This window comes from Canis lupus (assembly GCF_048164855.1).
Source record: "Canis lupus baileyi chromosome Y unlocalized genomic scaffold, mCanLup2.hap1 SUPER_Y_unloc_8, whole genome shotgun sequence".
NCBI lineage: Eukaryota > Metazoa > Chordata > Mammalia > Carnivora > Canidae > Canis > Canis lupus.
In genome coordinates this window covers 78,063-104,452 of record NW_027326476.1, presented here as the reverse complement: position 1 = coordinate 104,452, position 26,390 = coordinate 78,063, and the positions used below count along the sequence as shown (strand labels likewise).

General features: G+C 38.5%; 1 protein-coding gene and 2 long non-coding RNA genes across 3 annotated transcripts in view; 2 read left to right on the top strand and 1 right to left on the bottom strand.

The window, feature by feature from the left end:
* LOC140629722 (cullin-4B-like) overlaps positions 1-11,176 on the bottom strand; it is a 62,996-nt gene extending 51,820 nt beyond the window's left edge. The window contains exons 1-3 of the mRNA XM_072819311.1: positions 11,071-11,176; positions 8,698-8,916; positions 4,901-5,016 (exon numbers count right to left, since the gene is read on the bottom strand). Coding sequence (XP_072675412.1) covers positions 4,901-5,016; positions 8,698-8,902 — 321 coding nt within the window. The 5' untranslated portion in view covers positions 8,903-8,916; positions 11,071-11,176. The remainder of the gene's footprint in view (positions 1-4,900; positions 5,017-8,697; positions 8,917-11,070) is intronic.
* Positions 11,177-11,205: 29 nt separating this feature from the next.
* Positions 11,206-11,769, top strand: LOC140629724 (uncharacterized). Its single transcript, XR_012027530.1, has 2 exons — positions 11,206-11,242; positions 11,409-11,769. It is a non-coding gene; the product is annotated as an uncharacterized lncRNA (long non-coding RNA).
* A 5,636-nt stretch (positions 11,770-17,405) lies between these two features.
* On the top strand, positions 17,406-26,042 carry LOC140629726 (uncharacterized). The gene is made up of 3 exons (XR_012027532.1): positions 17,406-17,553; positions 20,557-20,657; positions 25,798-26,042. It is a non-coding gene; the product is annotated as an uncharacterized lncRNA (long non-coding RNA).
* The last annotated feature ends 348 nt before the right edge of the window (positions 26,043-26,390 follow it).

Here is a 26,390-nt window from a genome sequence, read left to right as displayed (position 1 = left end):
GGGAGGGGCGGGGGCGGGGGAGGGGCGGGGGCGGGGGCGGCTTCGGTGGAGGCTTCCAGGATTGGGTCCCAGGTCGGGCTCCCTGCATGGAGCCTGCTTCTCCCTCTATCTGTGTCTCTGCCCCCCCCCCCCCCTCTCTCTCTCTCTCTGTCGCTCATGCATAAATATTTAAAATCTTAAGAAAAAGAAAATATGGCCCATTCTATGAATACAGAAATTAACGAAAGCTACCCACAAGGGAGCAAAGACTTGGACTTACCACAATCAATACATTTTATCATATGCTAAAATGACTTTTATATTTTGGCCAAAAAAAATCCCAAAGGAAACAAGCTAAATCACGTCTCAATGAATGGAGAATTTCAATAAAAATATATCATAAGAACAAGCAAAAACCCAAAGCTGAAAATAACAGCTGAAGTTAAAATCAGCAAACATGAAATTAAGGCCAATTAGAATTATCTGAGGAGGAGTCTGGGGAAATAGGAAAAGCAATAAAGCCTAGGCTATGATAAAGCCTAGCATAATCAAAAGAGTATAATTTTGGAATAAGGACAGGCATACAGCTAAAAAAACCAGAAATACACTATAAATACACACATACATCCATAATTCCACTGGTACTTGGCAAGGATACTAATACCACTCAACAAGAAGAGAATAATCGGTTAAATGAATTGATACCACATGTAAGCAAAGTTGGAACTTTTTCTAACAGTATATATGAATGGAACCCAGATCTAAACAGCATGTGCAATGGAAGAAGGACAGGCAAAGAGGGTGGAAAGTAGAAGAGGAGGAAGAGAATCCTCAACAGATTCTGCCCTGAGCCAGAGCCCAATGTCTCAGAACGTTGAGATTATGACTGAGCTGAAACCAACTGCATATTTTTAAATGGGAAATTTTGTTATGTTAAATTTAATGTCTATTAAGTACTTCATTTTTTATTAAGGTGATATTATTAATATAAGTACTTAATAGACATTTCTCAAAAAAATCAAATATACAAATATCCCAAGCCTATATAAACATATTGAACATCATTAGTCATTTGCGAAATGTAAATCAAACTTCAGTGTGAACTACTTAAAATCCACTCTGATGACTATTATCAACAGAACTAAAAAAAAAAGTGTTGAAAAGGGTGTGGAGAAATTAAAACCTTCATATATATGGACAATACCATGTAAAGTGGTACATCTACTGAGGAACAAATGTTGCGGCTTCTAAACAAGTTAAACATGGAATTATCACATGATTTCTCAATTCTCCTTTAGGTATACACAAATGAATTGAGAACCCCACTCAAACAAGTACACGTACATTTGTGTTCATAAAAGCACTATTTACAACAATCAAAAATGGGATCATAGCTCTATCAAGAGATGAGTGAGTAAATAAATTCTGGCACATCCATATTATGAATTATTATTCAGTCTAATAAAGTATGATGTATACTGTATATGTATGATGTATACTGTATGATGTATAGGTACATGCCACAACATAGCTGAATCTTAAAAACATAATGCCAACTGAAAGAAAACTGACATGAGAGACATACTATTTAACTGCATTTATATGAAATATCCTGAACAAGATAATCCTTAAAAATGAAATTAAAAAATTGAAACCAAATCAGTGTTGGCCACAGGTGGGGAATAAAAATTGAAATGTAACTGTTTAATTTCCATCTGGGTGATAAAAATTAAATTTAGTAAGATACTGCTTATCCAATACAACATTATAAATACGCTATATACCAGTAAAAATGTTAGTATCCAGAATCTATAAACAACTGCACAAAATCAACACCTCAAATATAAACAATCCAGTTAAGTAAGAAACAGATAGAAGAAGACATTTATCCAAGAAAGAAACACAAATGGCCAACAGACATATGGAAAGATTCTAAACGTCACTCCAGCATCAGGGAATACAAATCAAAAACACAATGGTAAGGATGGCTAAAACGAACAACACGGGAAACCACAGGTCCTGACATAGGTGTGGAGAAAGGGGAACCCTCTTACACTGCTGGTGGGAATGCAAACTGCTGCAAACAGTATGGAGGTTTCTCAAGAAGTTAAAAAGAGAGCTACCATATGACCTAGCAACTGCACTCTTAAGCATTTATCCAAAGAATACAAAAATGCTGATTTGAAAAGGCACACATGCACCCCAATCTTTACAGCAGCATTATCAACACTACCCAAACTACAGAGAGAACCCAAATGTACGCCAACAGATGAAAAGACAAAGAAGAAGCGATGTATACCTGTAATGGAATATTATTCCTATCAAAAAGAATGAAATCTTGCCATTTGCAATCATGTGGATGGAACTAAAGAGTATTATACAAAGTGAAACAGGTTAGAGAAAAACAAATTCCATTTATTTCACTTATGTGGAATTTAAGAAACAAAACTGGTCAATACTGGGGAAGGGAAGAGGAAATAAGATAAAAATAGAGAGGAAGACAAATCACGAGAGACTCCTAACTCTGGGAAACAAACTGAGGGTTGCTGGAGGGGAGAGAGGTGGGACGATAAGGGAACTGGGTAATGGGCATTAAGGAGGGCATGTGATGGAAGGAACACTACATATAAGTGATGAATCACTAAATTTTACTTCTTCTGAAACGAGAAAAAGTTAATTTTTTGTTATGTAAATTTCACTTTCAAAAATCTCTTCTCATAAACAGTAGAAAGACAATCCAGAGAATGGTAAAAAAAAAAAAATACTTGCAAACAATATATCTTAAAGTCTAGCATCCAGAATATATCAAGAGCTCATACAATTTAACAAAATGACAAATACAGTTTAATAAAAGGCAGACTTGAAAAACACATTTTCAAACAATCTTCAAAGGACACACACAAGGAGACAAGCTCAGGAGAAGACAGATGTTTCATGTCACTGTCATTCAGAAAATGCAAATCACAATGAGTACCACTCCATGTCTGCTAGGATGTCTACAGTGAAAAAATGTAAAATAACAAGTGTTAGGGACGATGTGGAAAAACTGGATCCTGTACATTCCCTCACAGAGAATGTACAGGAAAGTACTATGGGACAGCCACTGTGAAAAACAATTAGACCATACTTCAAAAACTTAAGTATAGAACTGTGTCATGATTTAGCACTTCCATTTCACCATATAAAACCAAAATAATTGAAAGCCAGCAGTCAAAGAAAATTTTACACGCAAATGCTCACAGAAGACTTATTCACAACAACCCACAATTCAAATGTTCATTACTCGTAAAAAAGATGTGGTGTATCACATAATGAAATGTTATTTACCTATCTATAAGAGGAATGAAGTAGTATAACATGATACAATATAAACAAACCTTGAAAATATATACTGTGTGAAAAAAGGTAGTTCCAAAAGCTTGCCTGTTGCATAATTCCCACTATTCAAAATACCAAGATTAGGTAACTCTCTACATATAGAAAAGAAATTGAGAAGACGGGTGAGGTGGGAATGGAGACTGAATCCTTAATGGGCATGGGCTTCCCCTCTGGGGAATGAAAAAAGTCCTTGAACTAGGGTAGTGCTAGTAATGGCACAACACAGTGAATGTACTTGATGTCACTGAAACGTAAACCTAAAATGATAATATCTTATGTTTGTTTCACTGTAATAAAAAAAGGATAAAAGAATATGTATACTACAAAAACTTCACATTCAAGAGAGTAAGTACAAATACTTAAGTGTACAAGACTTATTGAGAATAAGTAATATCCTATTTATAAAATATACACATATATCTCTAAAAGGATAATTTTCTGACTGTACATATAATATACAGAAGGCATATATGAGTGTAAAACTATTCCACGTGTCCAAAGGAGGAGCTAGAGAAAAAAGAGTGACTGCTTCAAAATTACTTAGGTGCTCTCTATTAGATACTGTTTCAAATGATTTATCTCAATCATACATCATCTTATACCTAACAAAATTACACTGTGCTCTAAATACTACAGTGTTATTATTAGCACTTTAAAATATGAGAAAACTGAGGCCTGAAAGAATAGAATCTCCTGCCAAATGCTTTTATCAGGACTATCAGCTGATAGTGTGGATTAAAGTATTCATATAAAAGAACTGAGGTTCAGCATTTCAAATTGTGCACATAGGAGAATTTAAAACATGAGATCAAGGTATACAACTACCTATAAAACAGATGATTTGAGTAAAAAGGAAAACTAACCAAAAAATGCTAACAGCTTGTAATTTGTAAGAGTCCAGAAAACACAAAGAATGAAGCTAGGATCGTAACAAAAAGAAGGAAATGAATAGTGATTATGTTGTTATAAAAGAGTAAATCAAGTTAAAAAAATTAGTCTGAATAACAGCTCCAAAATTCTACTGTATTCCTTTGAGAAATATTTTTTGGGGGGGGGCTAATGTAAAGTTGTATGGAGAAAAAAGGTAAATATGCTACATAAAACAAAGAAAGAACTACTGGTATTCAACAATGTAGTTATCTTTCTAATATCTATTTATGGGGTAAACTACTTACAAGGTCCTGGATAGTCTTGACGTTCATTCGTCATTCGATGCATTTCTCTCCAATTTTAATAAAAAGCCATTCTAGATTATTTTTAAAGCAAGAGAAACTTACACAAAATCTTGCTAAATTAAACTGAATTAAAATAACCAAAGAATAAGAATATACATAAAGCAGAGTGTACACAGCATAACTGCAGCTAAATAAATCTACCAATTATAAATTCAGAAACTGAACTTCATGATTGCAATCTTCGATGGATTCTCTGATTATAATGCATAATGATAAAATAGATGCAAGCAAATATAATACAATTACTAATATATGTCCTGTCTCCATTACTAGTAATGAGTATTTATATATCCCAAAATAACACACACCTGATAGAGTTCTTCCAAGCTGTACTGAACAGAGGTATTGTTCTGGATAGCCTGCACAGCTTCTTTTAGTTTTTGCCATGCCTCTTCAGTGTAGTTTTCCAGTATCAAGGGTTTATCTAATAAATAAACAAAAGATTATGAATCAAATGTTTAGGAGACAATGGCCAAATACTAACGGTGTCCAAATGATGAAATGTAACATCATCATACACTTAAAACAAATTTATTTTAAACAGGTGTGTGGAGACCACTGAGCAGGTAAAAATGTGTCTCTCCAATAAATAACACTAGGACAACGAGATATCTACATTTAAAGAAATGAAGACAGACTGCTACCTAACATATTCAAAACATAATTCAAAATCAAAGGCCTGACTATAGATATGAAAGAAAAATCTATCAAAATTTTGGTACAAAATATAGGGATAAATATTCATAATCCTGGATCTTGCAATAGATTCATTCTTGACACCACAGTATAAGCAACAAAAGAAAATTTCTTGGAGCTCATTACTCTAAAATGTAAAAATTTTTGTGCACCAAATGAAAAACCAAGAAAGCAAAAATACAACCCTGAGGATATGAGAAAATATTTGCTAACCATACAACCGATAAGTATCAAGCACCTAGAATAAAAACTCTTGCAATTCAACTACAAAAAAAGATAAATGCAATTAATAACTAGGCAAAGAATGTGAAGAGACATTTTCAAGAATTTATACAAATGGCCAAGTAGCATATGAAAACTCAGTCAATATAAGTAAATAGATAAATGTAGGTAAAATTATGATAAACCACTTTACACCTACTAGGAAGCATACGACAAGTTTTTGAGAGAAGGTAGATATATCGGAGCACTTGTACATTTCTGGTGGGAATATAAAATTGTGGGAAACCTTAGCAGTTTTTCAATTAGTTAAACACAAAATTACCATGTAACCTCACAATTCCCTTCTTGCTATACAGCCAGAGAATTAAAACCAGGCATTCATACAAATATTAGACATAAATGTTCATAGCAGCATGAATGTCCATACAATGGAGTTTTATTTAGCCCATAAAAATGAAGCTATCACACATGCCACACAACATGAATGAACTCCAAAAGCACTATACTATGTGAAAGAAGCCAGACACTTACAGAATGATTTCATTTATATGAAACATCCAGAATATGTAATTCCATAGAGACAGAAAGCAAACTGCTGACCATCTGGTAGAGAGGAGATAGGAAAGCAAAAGGAAGGGGCAGGGAAACGATAATGTTTATGCTTATGGGGCTTCAGTTTGAGGTGATTACAAAGGACTAAATGAGAATGATTAAAATTACTTAGTTCAGAATCCGGGATGTCTGGTTGACTCAGTCAGTTAAACATCCGACTCCTGGTTTTAGTTCAGGTCATGATCTCAGGGTCCTGGGATTGAGCCCCACTCAAGCATGCTGAGAATCCAGTCTGCTTCTCTCTCGCTCTCTGCCCCTCCCCTTACTCACTCTTTCATTCATTCTCTTGGTATCTCCCTTCCCCTACCTCAAATAAATAAAATATTTAAAAGAATGTCTCAGGTTTAGACTCAGGTGGTAGTTACATAATATTGTCATTTACTAAACCCACAAGTGTCCATTTTAAAGCAGTTAAAGTCTAATTTTGTGTAAAGTGAATTTCACCTCAGTAAAAATATAAGCGCAGAACTAATAAAAGAGAGTCTACACACTCAGCATGGAGCCCAATGAAGGCCTGAACTGAAGACCCTGAGACCAAGACTTGAGATGACATCAAAAGTCGGTCATCCATCTGACTGAGCCACCCGAGTGCCTCAGGTTTTGTTTTGTTTTGTTTTGCTTTGTTTTTAATCATCACATTCACTCTCAAGAAATTTACTATTATACAAAATTTCCCCTGAAAGAATGAGTTATTTTAAAAGCCTAAAAACCATTATTAATTATATCATGAGAAAAGAAGAGGAAGTGTTGCTTCAAATCTACAAGTTCATATAAAAAAGTCAGCAAAAAAATCAAAAGTCCGTATGATGATACTCAAAACAGTAGAATACTATTTCAATCTTCCAACCCAATGCACTAGAGTATTTTCTAAATTTGTTTTTAGTGTTAAAAATGTGAAACAGAAAGGCATATTTTTTAAATCCTTCATGTAGGAATGTGAAATTAGTCAAAATTATTTAAATAACTTTAAGAGATATTTAATACAGCTAAACCTTAACTATGAAAAAAAAGCAGATCAAATTACTAATATCGACTAATACCGACTAAAAAACGAAAACAAAACAAAAAAAAAACGAAAACAAGAGGTATAGACCAAGGCATTTCAGTTGCTGAAATTTATCCTACAAATATTGAAATATACCAAAAGATATTGGAAGTCCTAATTTTCATTCATTCAACGACGCATGAATATAATATGAATTCATGTTATTTGAAATATTCCTAAAGATTGCTTTTTTACAGTTGCAACAACTGAAAGTCAAACTTCTGCGTAATACACCTAGTAGCATGCACTAGGTTCTAGACAGATAAAACAGAAAACCACTAGGGGGCAAAATATTAAAAACATTTTTGAAAAGTTCTACAGAATGTGGGGTGTTCTACAGAAATTCTGTAATATTTGAGATTTTCCCTACAATCAAGAGTTGTACTTTGTAAGCAGACAAGAAGTGAATATGAGAATTTCTAAACAAACAAAATTCCTCACAGTTAAAGATAGTAACAAGGCTGGAATACATCCTTTAAACTGTATAAACAATGAGAAACCTAATGGGATATCAAAAATGTTGGTTTTTAAAATACAAATGTGGGGATCCCTGGGTGGCTCAGCACTTTGGTGCCTGCCTTTGGCCCAGGGCATGATCCTGGAGTCCCGGGATCAAGTCCCGTGTCGGGCTCCTGGCATGTAGCCTGCTTCTCCCTCCTCCTGTGTCTCTGCCTCTCTCTCTCTCTCTCGCTCTCTCTCTCTCTCTCATAAATAAATAAATCCTTAAAAAATAAATAAAATAAAAAAATACAAATGTAAGGATTTACTTTTAAAAACCTTACGTGAAAAAACTTGATTCAGTAATTGTTGAGTCTCTAATTTTTATATTAATATTTCCTCAAAAATTTTATTTTTTTATTTTTATTCTTTTTAAAGATTTTATTTATTCATTCATGAGAGAGAGAGAGAAAGAGAGAGAGAGGCAGAGACGAAGGCAGAAGGAGAAGTAGGCTCCATGCAGGGTGCCCGACATGGGACTCCATCCTGGGTCTCCAGGATCCCACCCTGGGCTGAAGGCGGTGCCAAACGGCCTAGCCACCGGGGCTGCCCTTCTCAAAAATTTTTAAATGCATAAAATCCATTTATTCTTACTACTAGATCTTATTTATTATTTTATTATTCACATCCAAGTGTATTATTTTTACCACATATTTTATGTCAGCAAATAATTAAATTGTTGCTTTTTTGACTATCTGTGTAAGACCACTTTTCACTATAACACAGATCTAGTCACTAAAAAGATGGGAAACTAATCTACAAAGGTTTGGAAGTCTAGAATGTATTTCAAAATCTAAGAGAGAACTGAAAATGTATTTTAGAGGGAAACAAAAAAGTGAAGCACGGAGCAAATTTCCAAAGGTCACGGGTTACGATTATATCGTGGCTGGGAAAGCAATGTTCCTAAATCTTCTAAAATTTACCTGTGCCACAAAAAATAAAACTTTATCTCTCAGAATTCAAAAATCAAAAAGCAGCAATAGGAAATGTGGAGCTAAAACTGAAATCTTTATAAAATGATCATTATGTTACCTTTAAAGTTTCTGATTACTAATTTCTTGACAGAGCCTGTGCCAAGCTTGACACCGGCAAAACCAGACAGAGTTGTGGAGGCTTCAGTCAAGTCATCTGTGTGATGGTCTGCAGCCACAGAGGGAACTATCAAGTTTCTGTTTTCAAGTTGTTCTTGTTCCTGAGAGGTAGTAGCAGATGATGAGAATGAGTCTTCCTCAGCCATGTTCACATTAAGTCCTGTAAAAAATAAATAAATAAAAATTCCAGTTTATAATTTTGTCTGCTGGATTTAAGAAGTCTGACTTAAGGAAGGAAATTTAGGAACAGCAGGAGATAACAGCAACTTGGATGCTCAGTTAAGTATCTGCCTTTGGCTCTGGTTGTTACCCCAGGGTCTCAGTGTGAAAAAATGAATAACCATCTAAACAAGAGAGAAAAATAATCAAGAGCAAAGTCAAAAAAAAAAAAAAAAAAGGAAGAAGAAGAAGAAAAAGAAAACTGAAACAAGAAGTGGTAATGTAGTAGTAAATGAGAAAATAATCCTGAATATTTTTTAGAGTAACGTGTAGAGGGCATATATGCCAAGGAAAGAACAAAGATCAGAGAACAAGAGAAAACGGGAAGTAAAAAGGTAAAAATAAATAAATACATAAAAAATAAATACATAAATAAAAGAAACTCCAGACAGAAAATGGAAACAGACTCAGAAAGAAAGAAAAGTGCAAGGCACCCATAAATGTAAATTTCAGAACCTGTTGCAACAAAGAGCTACCCTGAGAGGAAAAGAGACAAAGACAAACCATAGGAATGGCTAAAAAATATTAAACAGACAAGAAGAAATGAAGTATAGAAAGTCAGGAAAGGCAGAGCACAAGATTTTTATTTATTGTGTACCATTCAGGTGTTTGGAACACATGAGATATAGGGGTACACAAAAGACACAACGCTCTGGACTCTCATGAAATATTCATCATAAAGGTGCAGAAAATATGGCAAGTCTGAGAGATAAGATGGAAAATGAGAAAATAGTAAAAACTGATGCATGGGCAGAAAGTTGCATCTAGTAAGGGTTTAAAGGCGGGAAACCAGTAGAAGCAGTAAGAAAGGGGGTTGTACAATATGGTGGGGAAAAACCAAAGAGAAAAAAGAATCAGGCAAAGAATATTTACTCACATAATGAGAAAGGCATAAAGAAACTATGATAGAAATGAATATATGGATAAACACGAGAGAAATTCAGGGGAAGAGAGGGAAGCAATGGTGGACGCTAACAAACGTGCAATGTACGAGAAGCTCAACAAGACATTTTTAAAAGCAGGCATGAAGAAATAAAGACATTAACACAAAGAAAATGAAAAGACAAAAGACTCAGAGAATGAAATGCAGGCTATATTTCTGAGGGATAAAAATATGAAAAGTCAAAAAAACAAATAAAATAGTACTTGTGTCATGAAGATACAGAGACACAAGGTAAACATTCTATATTTGTAGAACTCTTTTCCCTAACATAGAAGTAGGGAAAGAATAGAAGTAGGGAAAAACAAAGTACTTCAAGAACTGGAGAGGACACGTATATGAACAAACTAAATGACATCAACAGAAAGAAACCAGTGATGATTACCACATAAAAGCATTAAAATAAAAAACAGGACATCGAAAAATGGAAACAGATGAACATAAAAAAAAAAAAAATGGGTACATAAAAAGTCAGAGATTTAAAACTGGATTAAAAAGAAAACCAAAATGGGGATCCCTGGGTGGCGCAGGTGGCGCAGCGGTTTGGCGCCTGCCTTTGGCCCAGGGCGCGATCCTGGAGACCCGGGATCGAGTCCCACGTCGGGCTCCCGGTGCATGGAGCCTGCTTCTCCCTCTGCCTGTGTCTCTGCCTCTCTCTCTCTCTCTGTGTGACTATCATAAAAATAAATAAATAAATAAATAAAAAACCAAAATGTACAAATAAAAGTAACAACTTGTGTAAATATGAGAGAAACCACACCAAACTGTGGAAACCTAAGAAATACAAAGTGAAATACCCGTATAAACTGCACTAAAGGCACAGCATGGACGGGCAAACTAAGAGTCGAAGACACGCTCAAATCAGATATAATGAAAAACAAACTTGAAAAGGCGCACAATATAGAGAGAGAGGCAAAGAAAAACGGAAAGGAGAAAGGCTGAGAAAAATAGGATGTTCACTCGAAAACGAAAAGATGGAAGCAAGGTCAATAAAGAAAATAAATATTCACATTCTTAAAGAGTCACTTACAAAGCCAACGACAGAAGCCTGTTAACCACTGTGACCTAAAATACCAACAAGTTACTCTCAAGATTAAGGCATAACGAACTAGTAATAATTTACACATTTTGGATGCTGGGGCGCAAAGTACTTGCCTCTCTAAAAGATGGAAAACTACCTCAGCAACGACCGCCGGTGGACTACCCCACGGCCCCACGGTCTCGCGATGCGAGACTTCAACCGGTCTCCACCGGAAATGACGGGAGTCTAAAATCCCATTATGACCGACGGATGGTAAGCAAAGTTTTATCCTGGGCACTGCAAGGGGTAAGAGAGAGGCGCTATAGCCATGTCTATGGAAACATAGCCTACAATTACCAGATCATTAGTCTTGGGGGGAAAAAAAGGAAAGCACCTTGGGGTACATTACTGAGCCCCCAAATGTACACATTTACTTATTTATTATTTTTAAAGATTTGTTTATTTATGATAGACATGGACAGAGAGGCAGAGACACAGGAGCAGGGAGAAGGAGGCCCCACGCAGGGAGCCTGATGGGGGACTCGATCCGGGACTCCAGGATCACGCCCTGGGCCGAAGGCAGACGCTCAGCCACCGAGCCACCCAGGGATCCCCCTCGCACTGACTTATTTAAATGACCAGAAACAGAACAGAAATGTAGTGGAACAGAAATGAATCAATTGCATATCCTAATGCTTCAGCCTCTCCATCCACTGCTTTCTTAGACAGTATCTAACGAAGTTATCAGTGATGATACAGGGAACAATTACCATCTCGCAGCTTAATTAAAGATATAAACTCCTTCACCCTTAAAAAAAAAAAAAAAAAAAGAATTATTCTGATTAGCTTTTATGTGTGTTCTCGAAGTCCTGGTAATTTTGTTATTTAAATTAACCTCTATTAGGACCACAATAAACAGTATGGGTAAACATTGTGAATTTTCATGTACGTGCGTAAATGAAACATTTCATTTCTATTATTAATTCATTTTGCTAGAAAACGTAATTAACATTTTCCCCAGGTGCATCTGAATGCCTGCCAGTAATTGCTACTCTCACCATTTTATATTGCTACTTTGTGTTACTAAATCCTTTAAATCAATGAAAGTTAATGTATCTAAACATAAGTACATATCCACTTATGAAAAAAAAAATTTTTTTACTTTTTTTAAAGATTTTGTTTTTATTTATTCATGAGAGAAATAGAGAGACAGAGAGAGAGAGAGAGAGGCAGAGACACAGGCAGAGGGAGATGCAGGCTCCCCGCAGGGAGCTCGACGGGGGACGCCATCCCTGGACCCCAGGACCCCCGCCCTGGGCCAAAGGCAGGCGCTAAACCGCTCAGCCACCCAGGCAACCCCTTGAAAAAATATTTCAATCAATATATTGTACACCTTAAACCAATATTACACTGTCATGTTAACTAACTGCACTCTAAATAATACCAATTTTTTTTTCTTTCTTTTCACATAACACATACTACTACTCTGTACCTTTGTTGACCTTAAAAATGTTATGGATTATTTTAATTCTCACTCCTACATCCCTTCATAACAGCAAAGGCATTATAGAAAATGTGAGATCATAAAGCTCAGGCCTTTTATCTCTTTTTATTGCCATCTATATTCCCATCCCTCAAAATCTTACTTAGCACAATAAATATTCAATAAGTGAAGTGAATCATGTTTCCAACCTTGAGGAAGATGGAATGAAATACTGACCCTCATATTTCCCAGGGAAAACAAGAGTCAGGTTGAAAAACTTTTGACTTTTTCACCAAGTCCGCCTCAATTTCTGTTAGGCTATTAAATCTCTAAATTGTTAATATTAATGTCCCTTAAGGGAAAGGAGAAAAAATAACTGGGAAATATCAGAAAGGGAGACAGAACATGAAAGACTCTTAACCCTGGGAAACGAACTAGGGGTGGTGGAAGGGGAGGTGGGCGGCGGGGGGTGGGGGGGGGGTGACTTCACAGATCGATACAAAGCATTCCATTCTAATGCAGCAGAGTTTACATTCTTCCTGAATACACACAGGATATTCTCCAGAATAGATCAAATACTGGGTCACAAATCAGGTCTAAATTATACCAAAAGATTGGGATTTTTCCCTGCATATTTTCAGACCACAGTGTTTTGAAATTTTAACTCAATTGATCACAAGAGGAAATTTGGAAGGAACACAAACACTTGGAGGTTAAAGTCCATCCTAGTAAAGAATGAATGGGTTAGCCAGGAAATTAAAGAAGAATTAAAAAGATTCATACAAACTAAGGAGAATGAGAGCACAACTGTACAAAACCTCTGGGATATAGCAGAGGCGTCCCTAAGACGGAAGCACATTTCAACACAAGCCTCTCTCAAAAAAATTAGAAAAATCTCAAATACACAAGCTAACCTTACACCTACCTGTGCTGAAGAAAGAACAACAAATAAAGCCTAACCCAAACAGGAGAAGACAAAGAATCAAGATTAGAGCAGAAATGAGTGAAATAGAAACCAGATCAACACAACCAGGAGATGCTTCTTTGAGAGAATTAATGAGATAGATAGACGCTGAGCCAGAGTAATCAAAAAGAAAAGAGAAAGGACCCAAATTAATAAAATCATGAATGAAAGAGGAGCAATCGTGACCAACACCAAGGAAATACAAATGATTTTAAGAACCTACTGTGAGCAACTACATGCCAACAAAATAAGCAATCTGGAAGAAATAGATGCATTCCTGGAAACTTATAAACTACCAAAATTGAAACAGGAAGAAATAGAAACCCTGCACAGGCCAATAACCAGCAATGAAATCGAAACAGTCATCAGAAAACTCCCAAGAAACAAAAATCCAGGGTCAGATGGCTTCCTAGGAGAATTCTACCAACATTTAAAGAAGAAGTAATACCTATTCTGCTGAAGCTGTTTCAAAAAGTAGAAATGGGAGGAAAATTTCCAAACTCATTCTATGAGGCCAGCATTTCCTTGATACTCAAACCAAAGACCCCATCAAGAAGGAGAATTACAGACCAATATCCCTGATGAACATGGACGTCAACAGTCTCCCCAGGATACTAGCCAATAGGCTCCAATAGAACATTCCAAGGATTATTCACCATGAGCAAATGGGAGTCATTCCTGGGTAAGGATGTGGTTCAGTATTCACAATAAGTCAATGTGATAACTCACATTAATAAGAGAAAGACAAGAACCATAGGATCCTCTCAACTGATGCAGAAAAAGTATTTGACAAAGTACTGCATCATTTCTTGATCAAAACTCTCCACAGTGTGAGGATACCTCAGTATCATAGAAGCCCTCTATGAAAAGCCCACCATAAGTATTATTCTCAAAGTGGAAAAACTGAGAGCTTTTCCCCTAAGGTCAGGAACGTGACAGAGATGCCCACTCTCAGCCCAGTTGTGCAACATAGTGCTAAAAGTCTCAGCCAGTCAGACAACAATCAGACAAGTCAGCAATCAGACAACAAAAAGAAATAAAAGACATTCATGTTGGGCAAAGAAGAAGCAAACTCTCACTCTTTGCACACAACATGATACAGCATATGGAAAACCCATAGGACTCCACCCCAAAACTGCTAGCACTCATACAGCAAAGTGACAGGACACAAAATCAATGCACAGAAATCATTTGGATTTCCATACATTAACAATGAGACAGAAGTCAGAGACTTTAAGGAATTGATCCCATTGACAATTGCTCCAAAACCCATTAGATACCTAGGAACAAACCTAAATAAAGAGGCAAAGGTCCCCTAAAAACTACAGAACACTTCTAAAAGAAATTGAGGATGACGCAAAGAGATGGAAAAACATTCCACACTTACGGATTGGCAGAACAAATGTGAAAAGGTCTGTGCTGCTCAGAGCAATCTACACGTTCAATGCCATCCTTTTCAAAATACCATGGACATTTTTCACAGACTTGGAACAAATTATCCTAAGATTTACATGGAACCAGAAAAGACCCTGACATAGCCAGAGGAATGTTGAAAAAGAAAAACAAAGCTGGTGGCATCACAATGCCTGGCTTCAAGCTGTATTACAAAGCTGTGATCATCCAGACAGTAGGGTAGTGGCACAGAAACAGACACATGGGTCAGTGGAACAGAATAGAGAACCCAGAAATGGACCCTCACTCTATGGCCAACTCATCTTTGACAAAGCAGGAAAGAATATATGATGCCAAAAAGAGAATATTGAACAAATGGTGTTGGGGAAATTGGATAGCCACTTGCAAAAGAACCATTCTCTTACACCAGGCACAAAGATAACCTCAGAATGGTTGAAAGACCTAAATGTGAGACAGAAATCCATCAAAATCCTAGAGAAGGGGATCCCTGGGTGGCGCAGTGGTTTGGCGCCTGCCTTTGGCCCAGGGCGCGATCCCGGAGACCCGGGATCGAATCCCACGTCGGGCTCCCGGTGCATGGAGCCTGCTTCTCCCTCTGCCTGTGTCTCTGCCTCTCTCTCTCTCACTCTCTGTGACTATCATAAATAAATAAAAATTTAAAAAATAAAATCTTTAAAAAAAATCCTAGAGAAGAACAGAGGCAACAACTTTATAAAAAAAATTTTAACGAGGGCATAACGCTTTTTATTTTTTATATAAATTTATTTTTTATTGGTGTTCAATTTGCCAACATATAGAAAAACACCCGGTGCTCATCCTATCAATTGCCCACCTCAGTGCCCATCACCCAGTCACCCCCACCCACCACCCACCTCCCCTTCCACCACCCCTAGTTCGTTTCCCAGTGTTAGTAGTGTTAGTAGTCTCTCATGTTCTGTCTCCCTTTCTGATATTTCCCACTCATTTTTCTCCTTTCCCCTTTATTCCCTTAGTGAAATAGTGAAAACTATTTTTATATTCCCCAAATGAATGAGAACATATAATGTTTGTCCTTCTCCGATTGAATTATTTCACTCAGCATAATACCCTCCAGTTCCATTATGTAGAAGCAAATGGTGGGAATTTGTTGTTTCTAATGGCAGATTAATATTCCATTGTATACATAGACCACATCTTCTTTATGCATTCATCTTTCGATGGACACCGAGGCTCCTTCCACAGTTTGGCTATTGTGGACATTGCTGCTAGAAACATCGGGGTGCAGGTGTCCCCGTGTTTCATTGCATCTGTATCTTTGTGGTAAATCCCTAGCAGTGCAATTGCTGAGTCGTACGGCAGGTCTATTTTTAACTCTTTGAGGAACCTCCACACAGTTTTCCAGAGTGGCTGCACCAGCTCACATTCCCACCAACAGTGCAAGAGGGTTCCCCTTTCTCCACATCCTCTCCAACATTTGTGGTTTCCTGCCTTGTTAATTTTCCCCATTCTCACTGGCGTGAGGTGGTATCACATTGTGGTTTTGATCTGTATTTCCCTTAAGGCCAGTGGTGTGGAGCATTTTCTCATGTGCTTCTTGGCCATGTCTAGGTCTTCCTCACATGTCATTTGCCCATTTCATGATTGGATCGTGTGTTTCTTTGCTGTTGAGTTTAATAAGTTCTTTATAGATCTTGGATACTGGCCCTTTATCTGATATGTCATTTGCAGATATCTTCTCCCCTTCTGTAGATTGTCATTTAGATTTGTGGACTGTTTCTTTTGCTGTGCCAAAGCTTCTTGATGAAGTCCCAATAATTCATTTTTGCTTTTGTTTCTTTTGCCTTCATGGATGTGTCTTGCAAGAAGTTGCTGTGGCCAAGTTCAAAAAGGGTGTTGCCTGTGTTCTCCTCTAGGATTCTGATGGGATCTTGTCTCACATTTAGATATATCATCCATTTTGAGTTTATCTTTGTTGAGAGGATCATATGTTTCTTGTTTTTTCTCTTGCTGATATGATCAATCACATTGATTGTTTTACGAGTTGTTGAACCAGCTTGCATCCCAGGGATAAATCCTACTTGGTCATGGTGAATCATCTTCTTAATGTATTGTTGGATCCTATTGGCTAGTATCTTGTTGAGAATTTTTCCATCCATGTTCATCAGGGATATTGGTCTGTAATTCTCCTTTATGTTGTTGTCTTTGTCTGGTATTGGAGTTAAGTTGATGTTGGCCTCATAGAATGAGTTGGAAGTACTCCATCTCTTTCTATCTTTCCAAACAGCTTTAGTAGAATAGGTGTTGTTTCTTCTTTCAATGTTGATAGAATTTCCCAGGGAAGATGTCTGGCCCTGGAGTTTTGTGTGTTGGGAGGTTTTTGATGACTGCTTCAATTTCCTCCCTGGTTATTGGCCTGTTCAGGTTTTCTATTTCTTCCTGTTCCAGTTTCGGTAGTTTGTGGTTTTCCAGAAATGCATCCATTTCTTCTAGATTGACTAATTTATTGGCATATAGCTGCTCATACGATGTTCTTAAAATTGTTTGTATTTCCTTGGTGTTGGTAGTGATCTTCCTTTCTCATTCATGATTTTATTAATTTGAGTCTTCTCTCTCTTCTTTTTAATAAGGCGGCAGCAACTTTTATGACCTCAGCCACAGCAACTTCTTGCTACACACCTCTCTAAAGCCAAGAGAAACAATAGCAAAAATGAACTTTTGGGATTTCAACGAGATAAAAATCTTCTGCACAACAACAGAAACAGTCAACAAAACTGAAAGGTAACCTACAGGATGGGAGAAGTTATTTGCAGATGACAGATCAGATAGATGGCTAGTATCCAAGATGTACAAAGAACTTGTTAGGGACACCTGGGTGGCTCAGTGGTTGAGCATCTGCCTTTGGCTCAGGGAGTGATCCAGGAGTCCTAGGGTTGAGTCCCACATTGGGCTCCCTGCATGGAGCCTCCCTCTCCCTCTGCCCCTCTCTCTCCCTCTGTGTGTTTGTGTTTGTGTGTGTGTGTGATATGAATAAATAAATAAAATTCTGAAGAAAGGTACTTATCAAACTCAACAGCCCTGAACCAAATAATCCAGTCAGGAAATGGGCAGAAATGAAGAAGACAGGAACAGGCATTTCTGCAAAACAAACAAACAAACAAACAAACAACCGACAGATGGCCAACAGAAACAATGGCCAACAGGTACATGAAACAATGCTCCATTTCACTTGCCTTCAGGGAAATACACATCAAAGGCACAGAGATACACCACTTTATACCAGTGAGAATGGCTGAAGTCAACAGACGGGAAAAATAAATGGTGGCAGAGAATGTGGGGAAAGGAATCCTTTTGCACTGTTTGTGGGAATGCAAGCTGGTGCAGCCACTTGGAGAGCAGTGTGGATATTACTCAAGTTAAAAATGAGCTACCCTACCACCTAGCAATTGCACTACCACTTATTTACCCCAAAGATACAGATGTAGTGATCCAAAGGGGCACGTGCACCCCAGTGTTCATAGCAGCAATGTTCACAATCCAAACTGTGGAAGGAGCCATTATGTCCATTGACAGATGAATGGATAAAGAAGATGTGGTGTGTCAGAGTGTGTATATGTGATATGTAGATGTATATAATGGAATAGTACTCCTCCATCAGAAAGAATGAATACCTCCCACTTACACTGATGTAGATGGACCTGTATGGTATTATGCTAAGTGAAATAGTCATTCAGTGATAACCACTCAGTTATCATATGGTTTCACTCATATGCAGAAGATAAGAAACACTGCAAGTGATTATTGGAGGAGAGGAAACTGAATGGAGAAAAATCAGAGAGGAAGACAGACCATGAGAGACTCTTATTCCTGAGAAGAAAACTGAGGGGTTCCGTAGGGGAGATGAAGGGGGGGGGAGGTAGGGTAACTGGGTGATGGGCACGTGATGTAATGAGCACTGCATGTTATACACAACTGATGAATTCTTGAAAGCTACATCTGAAACTATTGATGTACTATATGTTGGCCAATTGAATTTAAATTTTTTTTTAAAAAGTAATTTCATCTCACACCTGCCTAAATTTCCACAGCCTAAAATTAACTCCACAAGAACAAACAGGTACTGGCATGGATGTGTAGAAAAGCCATATTCAGAATGAAAAGCTAACGTGGAGGTATCTCCCTCTTGGATTTGGATATATACTGCAATACTAATAGTGATTGTAGCAGTATGATACTGGCCCAAAAAACAGACAGCTCAAGAGTACAGAGCCCAGAAATTAGTTCACACTTATATCATCATTTTATGTATGGCAAAGGAGGTAAGAAAATACAGCTCAGAAAGATACTTTCTTCTCTAAGTGGTATTGGGAAAAGTGCGAGGTGCACGCAAAAGAATGAAACTGGGCTATTTTCTTACTCTATACACAAAAATAGAATAAAAATGGATTAAGAAATAAATGTAAGACTGAAAACTATAAAACTCCGCAAGGAAACATAGACTTTAAGCTCTTTGACATTGATCTTAGCGATGTTTTTAGAAAATGTTTTCTCAGGGTAAACAGAAGGAAAAATAAGCAAATGGATGTATCTCAAAACAAAAAGATTTTAACTGAGAGAGACCATCAAAAAGAAAGGATAGAAGGAAGGGAAGGAGGGAGGGAAGGGAGGGAGGGGAGGGAGGGAAAGGAGGAAGGGGGAGGGAGGGAAGGGAGGGAGAGAGGAAGGGAGGGAGGTAGGAGGGAGGAAGGGAGGGAGGATGGAAAGGGGGGGAGGGAGGGAGGGAGGGAGGGAGGGAAGCGGGGAAGGGGGAAGGGAAGGAGGGAGGGAGGGAGGGAGGGAGGGAGGGAGGGAGGGAAGGGAGGGAGGGAGGAAGGCAGACAAGCCAGTGAGCCAAGCTGCCAATAAATGCATAAGTCATTCAGAGATCATAAACACAAAAGCTTGGATCTGAAAGATGCTGTAGACCCAGTGGACCTAGCAGACATTTATAGAACAATCCATTCAACAATAGTGGAATACACATTCTCTTCACGTTGGCATGGAACATTCTCCAAAATAGTTTGTATGAGAGGCCACAAGACAATTCTCAGCAAATTTAAGGAGATTGAGATCATATGAAGCTCCTTTTCTGACCACAAAGCCATGAAATTAGAAATCAATAACAGGAGATAGACCAGGAAATTTACAAGTATGTGGAAAACCAACAATATTTGCCTGAACAACCAGTAAGTCCAAAAAGTACTTATAAGGGACATAGGAAATATGTTTAAACAAATGAAATACCAATAAAGCATGTTTCTATTCTAAACCTAGGGAATGCAGAAAAACAATTCTAGGAAAGAATTTTTCTGCAATAAATACCAATTTTTTAAAGAGAAGATCAATAAGCAACCTGACTTTATACCTCAAGAACCTAGGGACTGAGGGGGGGTACTGGACAGGATGAGCACATCACAGGATGAGTATAGTGTTATACTATATGTTGGCAAGTCAAAATCAAATTTAAAAATATACTAAAAATAAAAATAAAGGCAAGGCAAGAAGGAAAAAGAAGAACCTAGAAAATAAGAAACAATCTAAGACCAAAGTTAGAAGGAAGAAGGTAACAGTATTCAGAAGAAATTAATGAAATGGAGATTGGAACAATAGAATGAACACTGAAATTAAGGGTGTTGTTGTTGTTGTTGTTGTTGTTGTTTGTTGTTTTTAAAACAAAGAAAGTGGAGAAAGAGCTAAGATGATGATGATATAGGACCCTAGGGTTTTCTTATCCTTCTACCACAGGTGGATAACAACCAAATCATCCTAAATACCCTAGTATGGACCTGAAGACAGAAAGAACAAACTCCACAACTGAAGAGCAAGAAGAAGGTACACTGAAGAAGGTGGGAAATGTAGAGACATGGTGTGGGGAAGAAATGCTTCAGTCCCACACACCTGTGATTTGACATGACTGCCCTTCTGTCTGAAACCTCCCTCAGCCCCAGAAAACCAGTGAAGATCCTTGCCCACACCATGTCCCTAAAATCTAGAGTTTTGTTATTATTTTTTGTTTTTAAAAAATATTGTATTTACTTGATTATGAGAGACACACAGAGAGAGAGGTAGAGACACAGAGGGAGGGGAGTTCTGCGGGGAGCCCCATGAAGAACTCAATCTCAGACCCCAGAATCACTCCCTGAGCTGAAGGCAGATGTTCAGCCACTGATCACTCAGGGGTCCCAAACCTAGAATTTTACAAGCCACTATGCTGGGCTGGGGGATGGGATCCAGAGGACACTGTTCTGCTCCTGGAGAGAAGGCAGGCAAAGAGCAACTGGAGCCAGATAGCACAGGAACAGTGATCTGAAAAATACTTGGGACACACAGGAGACAGATAATTTGCTCTCCTTGGAGTGCTTCTCTGAGAGCAGCAAGCACCAGAGATCCATCTCCAAGGACAAAGGAGCTAGCTGGGACCCTTTCCCTCCCCTGTACCTCTGCATAAACACAGAGCCACATACCTCCAGTAAAGCACAATGCCAACGACTGCCTTACTTGCTTATAATAGGTCCCACACCCAAGCACACCAGCAGTATTACCCTTCTGGCTCAAGTTTGCCTCAGTCCCAGTGTGGGAGCCCCTTCCCAGAGGACCAGCAGAAAACTCTGCCCACCCCACGTGTCCTGACCAGACAAATTTGCTGTGTAAAATATCCCCTTTGAACATCCATTGGATAAGAATTTCCAATCTCTCCTGTTCTGTTTTTTTCTACATATAATGCATTGAGAGCTTAATGGGTGTTCTTCTGTAGTTTATTCCTTGTTTCCCTGGATGCTTTTATAAATCTTGATTTATTCTTGCTTTTTAACGTTTCTAATATATGCATTTTGAAGATGGTATTTTCACATTGACATAACAGGGTGTTCTAGTAGATTCACGGACTTCTCTGTTCAATTCTTGTTTTTGGATTTGTAAAGTTTCAGCACTTATTTCTCTAAATGAGTTTTCTGCTTTAACCTCTATCACATCTCCTTTGGGAACACAAAGTTTTCCTTTTGTAAAAATTTTATTTTATGTTTAAATTAAATTTAATTAAAAAGTACTGTTATATTAGCTTCAGAGGTAGGTCTTAATGATTCATCAATTGCATACATTAAAGTACTCTCTTTACTGCCCATCTCTTCAGTTATCCCATCCCCCATCCACCTCCCCCCCTCCAGCAACCCTCAGTTTGTTTCCTAGAGTGCGGCCTGTCTTGGGATTTGCCTCCCTTTCAGAATTTGTTTTACTTTATTTCTCCCTCTGTTTCCCCATGTTCATCTGTTTTGATTCTTAAATTCCACATATGCGTGAAATCATATGATCATATGTCATTCTCAGACTGACTTACACCTCTTAGCATAATGCCCTCTAATTCCATCCACATCATTGCAAATGACAGGATTTCTTTCCTTTCACTGACTGAGTAATATCTCATTGTATATGTATACCACTTCTTCTTTATCCATTCATCTGTCATTGGACATCTGGGTTCTGCTCATAGTTTGGCTATTGTGGATGTTGCTGTAGAAACACTACAGTGCATGTTCCCCTTTCAAAACTCTATGCTTGTACCCTTTGATACCTTAATATTGCAACTGCTGGGTCATAGGGCAGCTCTATTTTTTACTATTTTTGTGGAACTTCCACACTGTTTTCCAGTATGGCTAGACCAGCTTGCAATCCCACCAACCGTGTAAGAGTGTTCCTCCTCTCCACATCCTTGCCAGTGTCTCTTCCTTCATGAATTGTTGATTTGAGACATCCCGTCTCGTGTGAGGTGGTAACTTAACTCACTGGTTTTGATTTGGATTTTCCCAACTGGGAAACTGTTTCTCCTCACTGGGAATGATATTTGCTGCGGGCTTTGCATAGAGGGCTTTTATGATATGGAGGTAGGTTCCTTCCATCCCTAGACTACAGAGAGTTTTTATCAAGAAAGGATGCCGTACATAGTCAGAGGCTTTTTCTACATCGATTGAGAGGATCAATGGTTCCTGTCCTTTCTCTTATTAATGTGGTGTAACACATCGATTGAAATGGAGGTGTTGAGCCACCCTTGCAGCCCAGGAATAAATCTCAGTAGGTCGTGGTGAATAATTCTTTTAAAGTACTGTTGGATCCTTTTGGCTAATATCTTGGTGAGAATTTTTGCATCCATGTTCGTCAGGGTTATTGCTCTGTAATTCTCCTTTGTGGTAGGGTCTTTGGTTTTGGGAGGAAGGCAATGCTTGTCTTCTTGAATGGGCTTGGAAGTAATCCTTCAATTTCTATTTTTTGAGATAGTTTCAGAAGAATGGGTATTAGTTCTTCTTTAAATGTTTGGTGGAATTCCACTGGAAATCCATCTTTTCTTGGACTCATTGGTTGGGAGATTTTTGGTTACTGCTTCAATTTCTTTGCCACTTATGGGTCTGTTTCAGGTTTTCTACTTCTCCCTGTTTCAATTTTGATAGTTTGTATATTTGTAGGCATTTATCAATTTCTTCTAGATCTAATTTGTTGGCATATAATTGCTCATAATATTCTCTTCTAATTGTTTGTGTTTCTTTGGTGTTGGTTGTGATCTCTCCTCTTTCATTATTTTATTAGTTTGGGTCCTTTCTCTTTTCTTTTTTGATAAGTCTGGCTAGGGGTTTATTGAGTATTAGTACTTGTTTCAAAGTAATAACTCCTAGCTTAGTTTATCTGCTCTTGCTTTTCATTTTTTTAAATATTTCTATATCATTGTTTTCTATATCTCTCATCTTTATAATTTATCACTTTTCTGCTGGATTTAGGCTTTATATGAGTTTTCCCATAGCTCCTTTTGGCTAAGTTTAGATTATGTGCTTGAGACTTTTCTTGTTCCTAGAGAATGCCCTATATTGCTATATACTTCCCTCTTAGGACTGCATTTGCTGTATCCCAAAGGTTCTGAACTGTCACATACCCATCTTTATCTGTTTCTATCTACTTTTTAAATTCTTCTGTAACTTCCTGGTTGATCCATTCATTCTTTACTAGGATGCTCTTTAGCATTCTGTATATTTGTGTCCCTTTGAAATTTCTCCTTGTCCTTGACTTTAAGGTTTAAAGCATTGTGGTCTGCAAATACACGTAGTACAATCTCAATATTTTGTACGGGATTGAGAGCTAATTTGTGGCCCAGTATGTGATTTCATCTGGATAATTTTCCATGTGCACTCAAAAAGAATGTGTAGTCCTCTTCTTTATGATGAAATGTTCTGAATATATCTGCAAAGTCCATATGGTCCAATGTGTTATTCAAAGCCTTTGTTTCCTTGTTGACATTCTGCTTAGATGACCTCTCTATTGCTCTGAGTGAATGTTAAAGTCCCATACTATTACTATATTAGTGTCAGTGAGTTTCATTAATTTTGCTATTAATTGGTTTATAAATTTGGCTACCCCCTAATTAGGGACATAAGTGTATTTACAATTGTTACATCTTCTGGTTGGATAGACCTCTTTAGAATGATATAATGTCCTTCTTCATCTCTTACTACAGCCTTTGGTTGAAAGTCTAGTTTGTCCGACACTGCTGTAGCTTTACGTTGATGTCCTTTGCATTATCAAGGTTCTCTACTCCCTCACTTTCAATGTTTCACATTGAAACAAACATTTTGTTTGGGTACAAAATCATTCTCTAGCAAAGAGGCATATTGCTGGGTCTCCTTTTTTTAAAAAAAAAATTCATTCTGAGGGTGCCTGGCTGGCTCAGTCAGCAGAGCATGTGACTCTTCATCTCAGGGTCATGAGACAGGAACAACTTCTTGTGTTGTTTTGAAAGTAGTGACTTTCTGAAGAAGAGATCACGAGTGTCCCGCAGTGCACTGTCCCCTGTTCCAGAACATGACAAATCAGGAGAGAATTGTATGTTAGCTGCTCCCGGCCTACTGTTGTGTCTGAGTGGCTTTTGTGTTCAGTGCCATTGGAGGCAGTGACTTTCTGCCTGTTGTGCACTGTGCTTGTTCGTGGTGCACTGTTCGTAAGACCCAGACAGGCTAGGTCTTGGCAGTCAGGGGGTTCCTTTCGGGCAACTAGGGAGCAGAGTGGTTGTGTTGTCAAAATTCATGCTGGGCCATTAGTCGTTTTTTAAAAAAGATTTTATGTATTTATTCATGGGAGACACAGAGAGAGACAGAGACACAGAGGGAGATGCAGGCTCCCCAGGAGGAGCCCAATGTAGGACTCCATCTCAGGAACACAGGATCACTCCCTGATCCAAAGGTCGACGCTCCACCACCGAGCCACCCAGGCCTCCCTGAGCCATTGGCCCTGTGCTAGATGTCCTGAAGCACACTGTGGCAGCTGGCACCTGAACACAAAGGTGTCTGGTGCGCGGCACCAGGGTATGAGGCCAGCTGCAGCATGGTAGCTGGTCATGGCATGTGTGGCAGCTGTGTGCCCAGCAGAGGGGCATGGTACCCATATGATTTCAACAACATTTGCCCTAACCTCAGGCTGAGGTGCTTTGCATGCTTGCAGTATGCAGTCCCCAGGAGAACTTGGGGATGAAGCACTATCAGCAGGTCAGATAGCCAGCGTCTGTGCAGTCCTTCCCCTGCAGGCATCTCGGTACCTATGTTGCCTAGTGGGAGAGCATAATGGGGCTGCCAGCTCCTTGTTTTTGAAATCAGTTGAACAGATCTATGCCCTGTTTGCCCATGACACTGTGTAAACTGCTTTGTGTATGCTGTCTCTCCATGCAGGGTCTGTCTCCTTAAGCACAGTAACCTAGCTATCACTTGCCCATCCAGCTCTCCCAGTGCCACATCTACCAACCTCCAAATCTCGAGGCTCCCAGTCCCACTGGTTATATGAACTAATGGAATTTAGTCCCTCTGGTGTTTAAAGCCCAATATTATGGGATTATTAATCCCCGTTGAGTCCCCTGGTGGGAGGGTCCATTTCTCTGCCTGCACCTCTTGCGATTCCCTCCCTCCTCCTGCCCGCAGCAACCCCCCCACCACCAACTTTCTGACATCCCTAACCTTTCAGGTGCAACTTCTCCTCTGTATTTCGTTGTGGAGTACACTCTGCCCTGCCAGCCTTCAGACTGCCCTCTGGTTTATGGACTTGGATGCGGGTGACACCTGATTGTAAACATGGGACGCAGTGAACTCGGAAATCCTTCTTGGTAACTTCCCTAAACTGCCCCCATCACCTCATTTAGAATATCACTCCATGAAGAGGCATATTAATTAAGCATGCTGCTAGGACATGATGGCATTGAGGAACCCTCAGTCTTACCTGTGTCTTGCCCACTGTGTCTTGTCGTCTTGTAGACTCTGCCCACTTCCAAAGCACTGTGCCTACGACAGCCCTCATTTGAACCCTAGGGAAGATGGTTTAGAAGGAGTACAACACCCACAAAGAATCACTCCTTATGATAGTATGTAGATTTGAAGGGATACTAAGGTTCAGGCCCCTGTTTGGTAAACAGACAGACAGCCTCTGGGACCTCTTTGGCTTCATGCGCTGAACTTGGCTGAATCCAGGCCCGTGTTGCTGGTGATGACAGCATTAGCTGCGGCTTTGCTGCTTTGTAGCTTTGGTTTATGACCAACAGAAAGACTCACATTGGCCTGTGC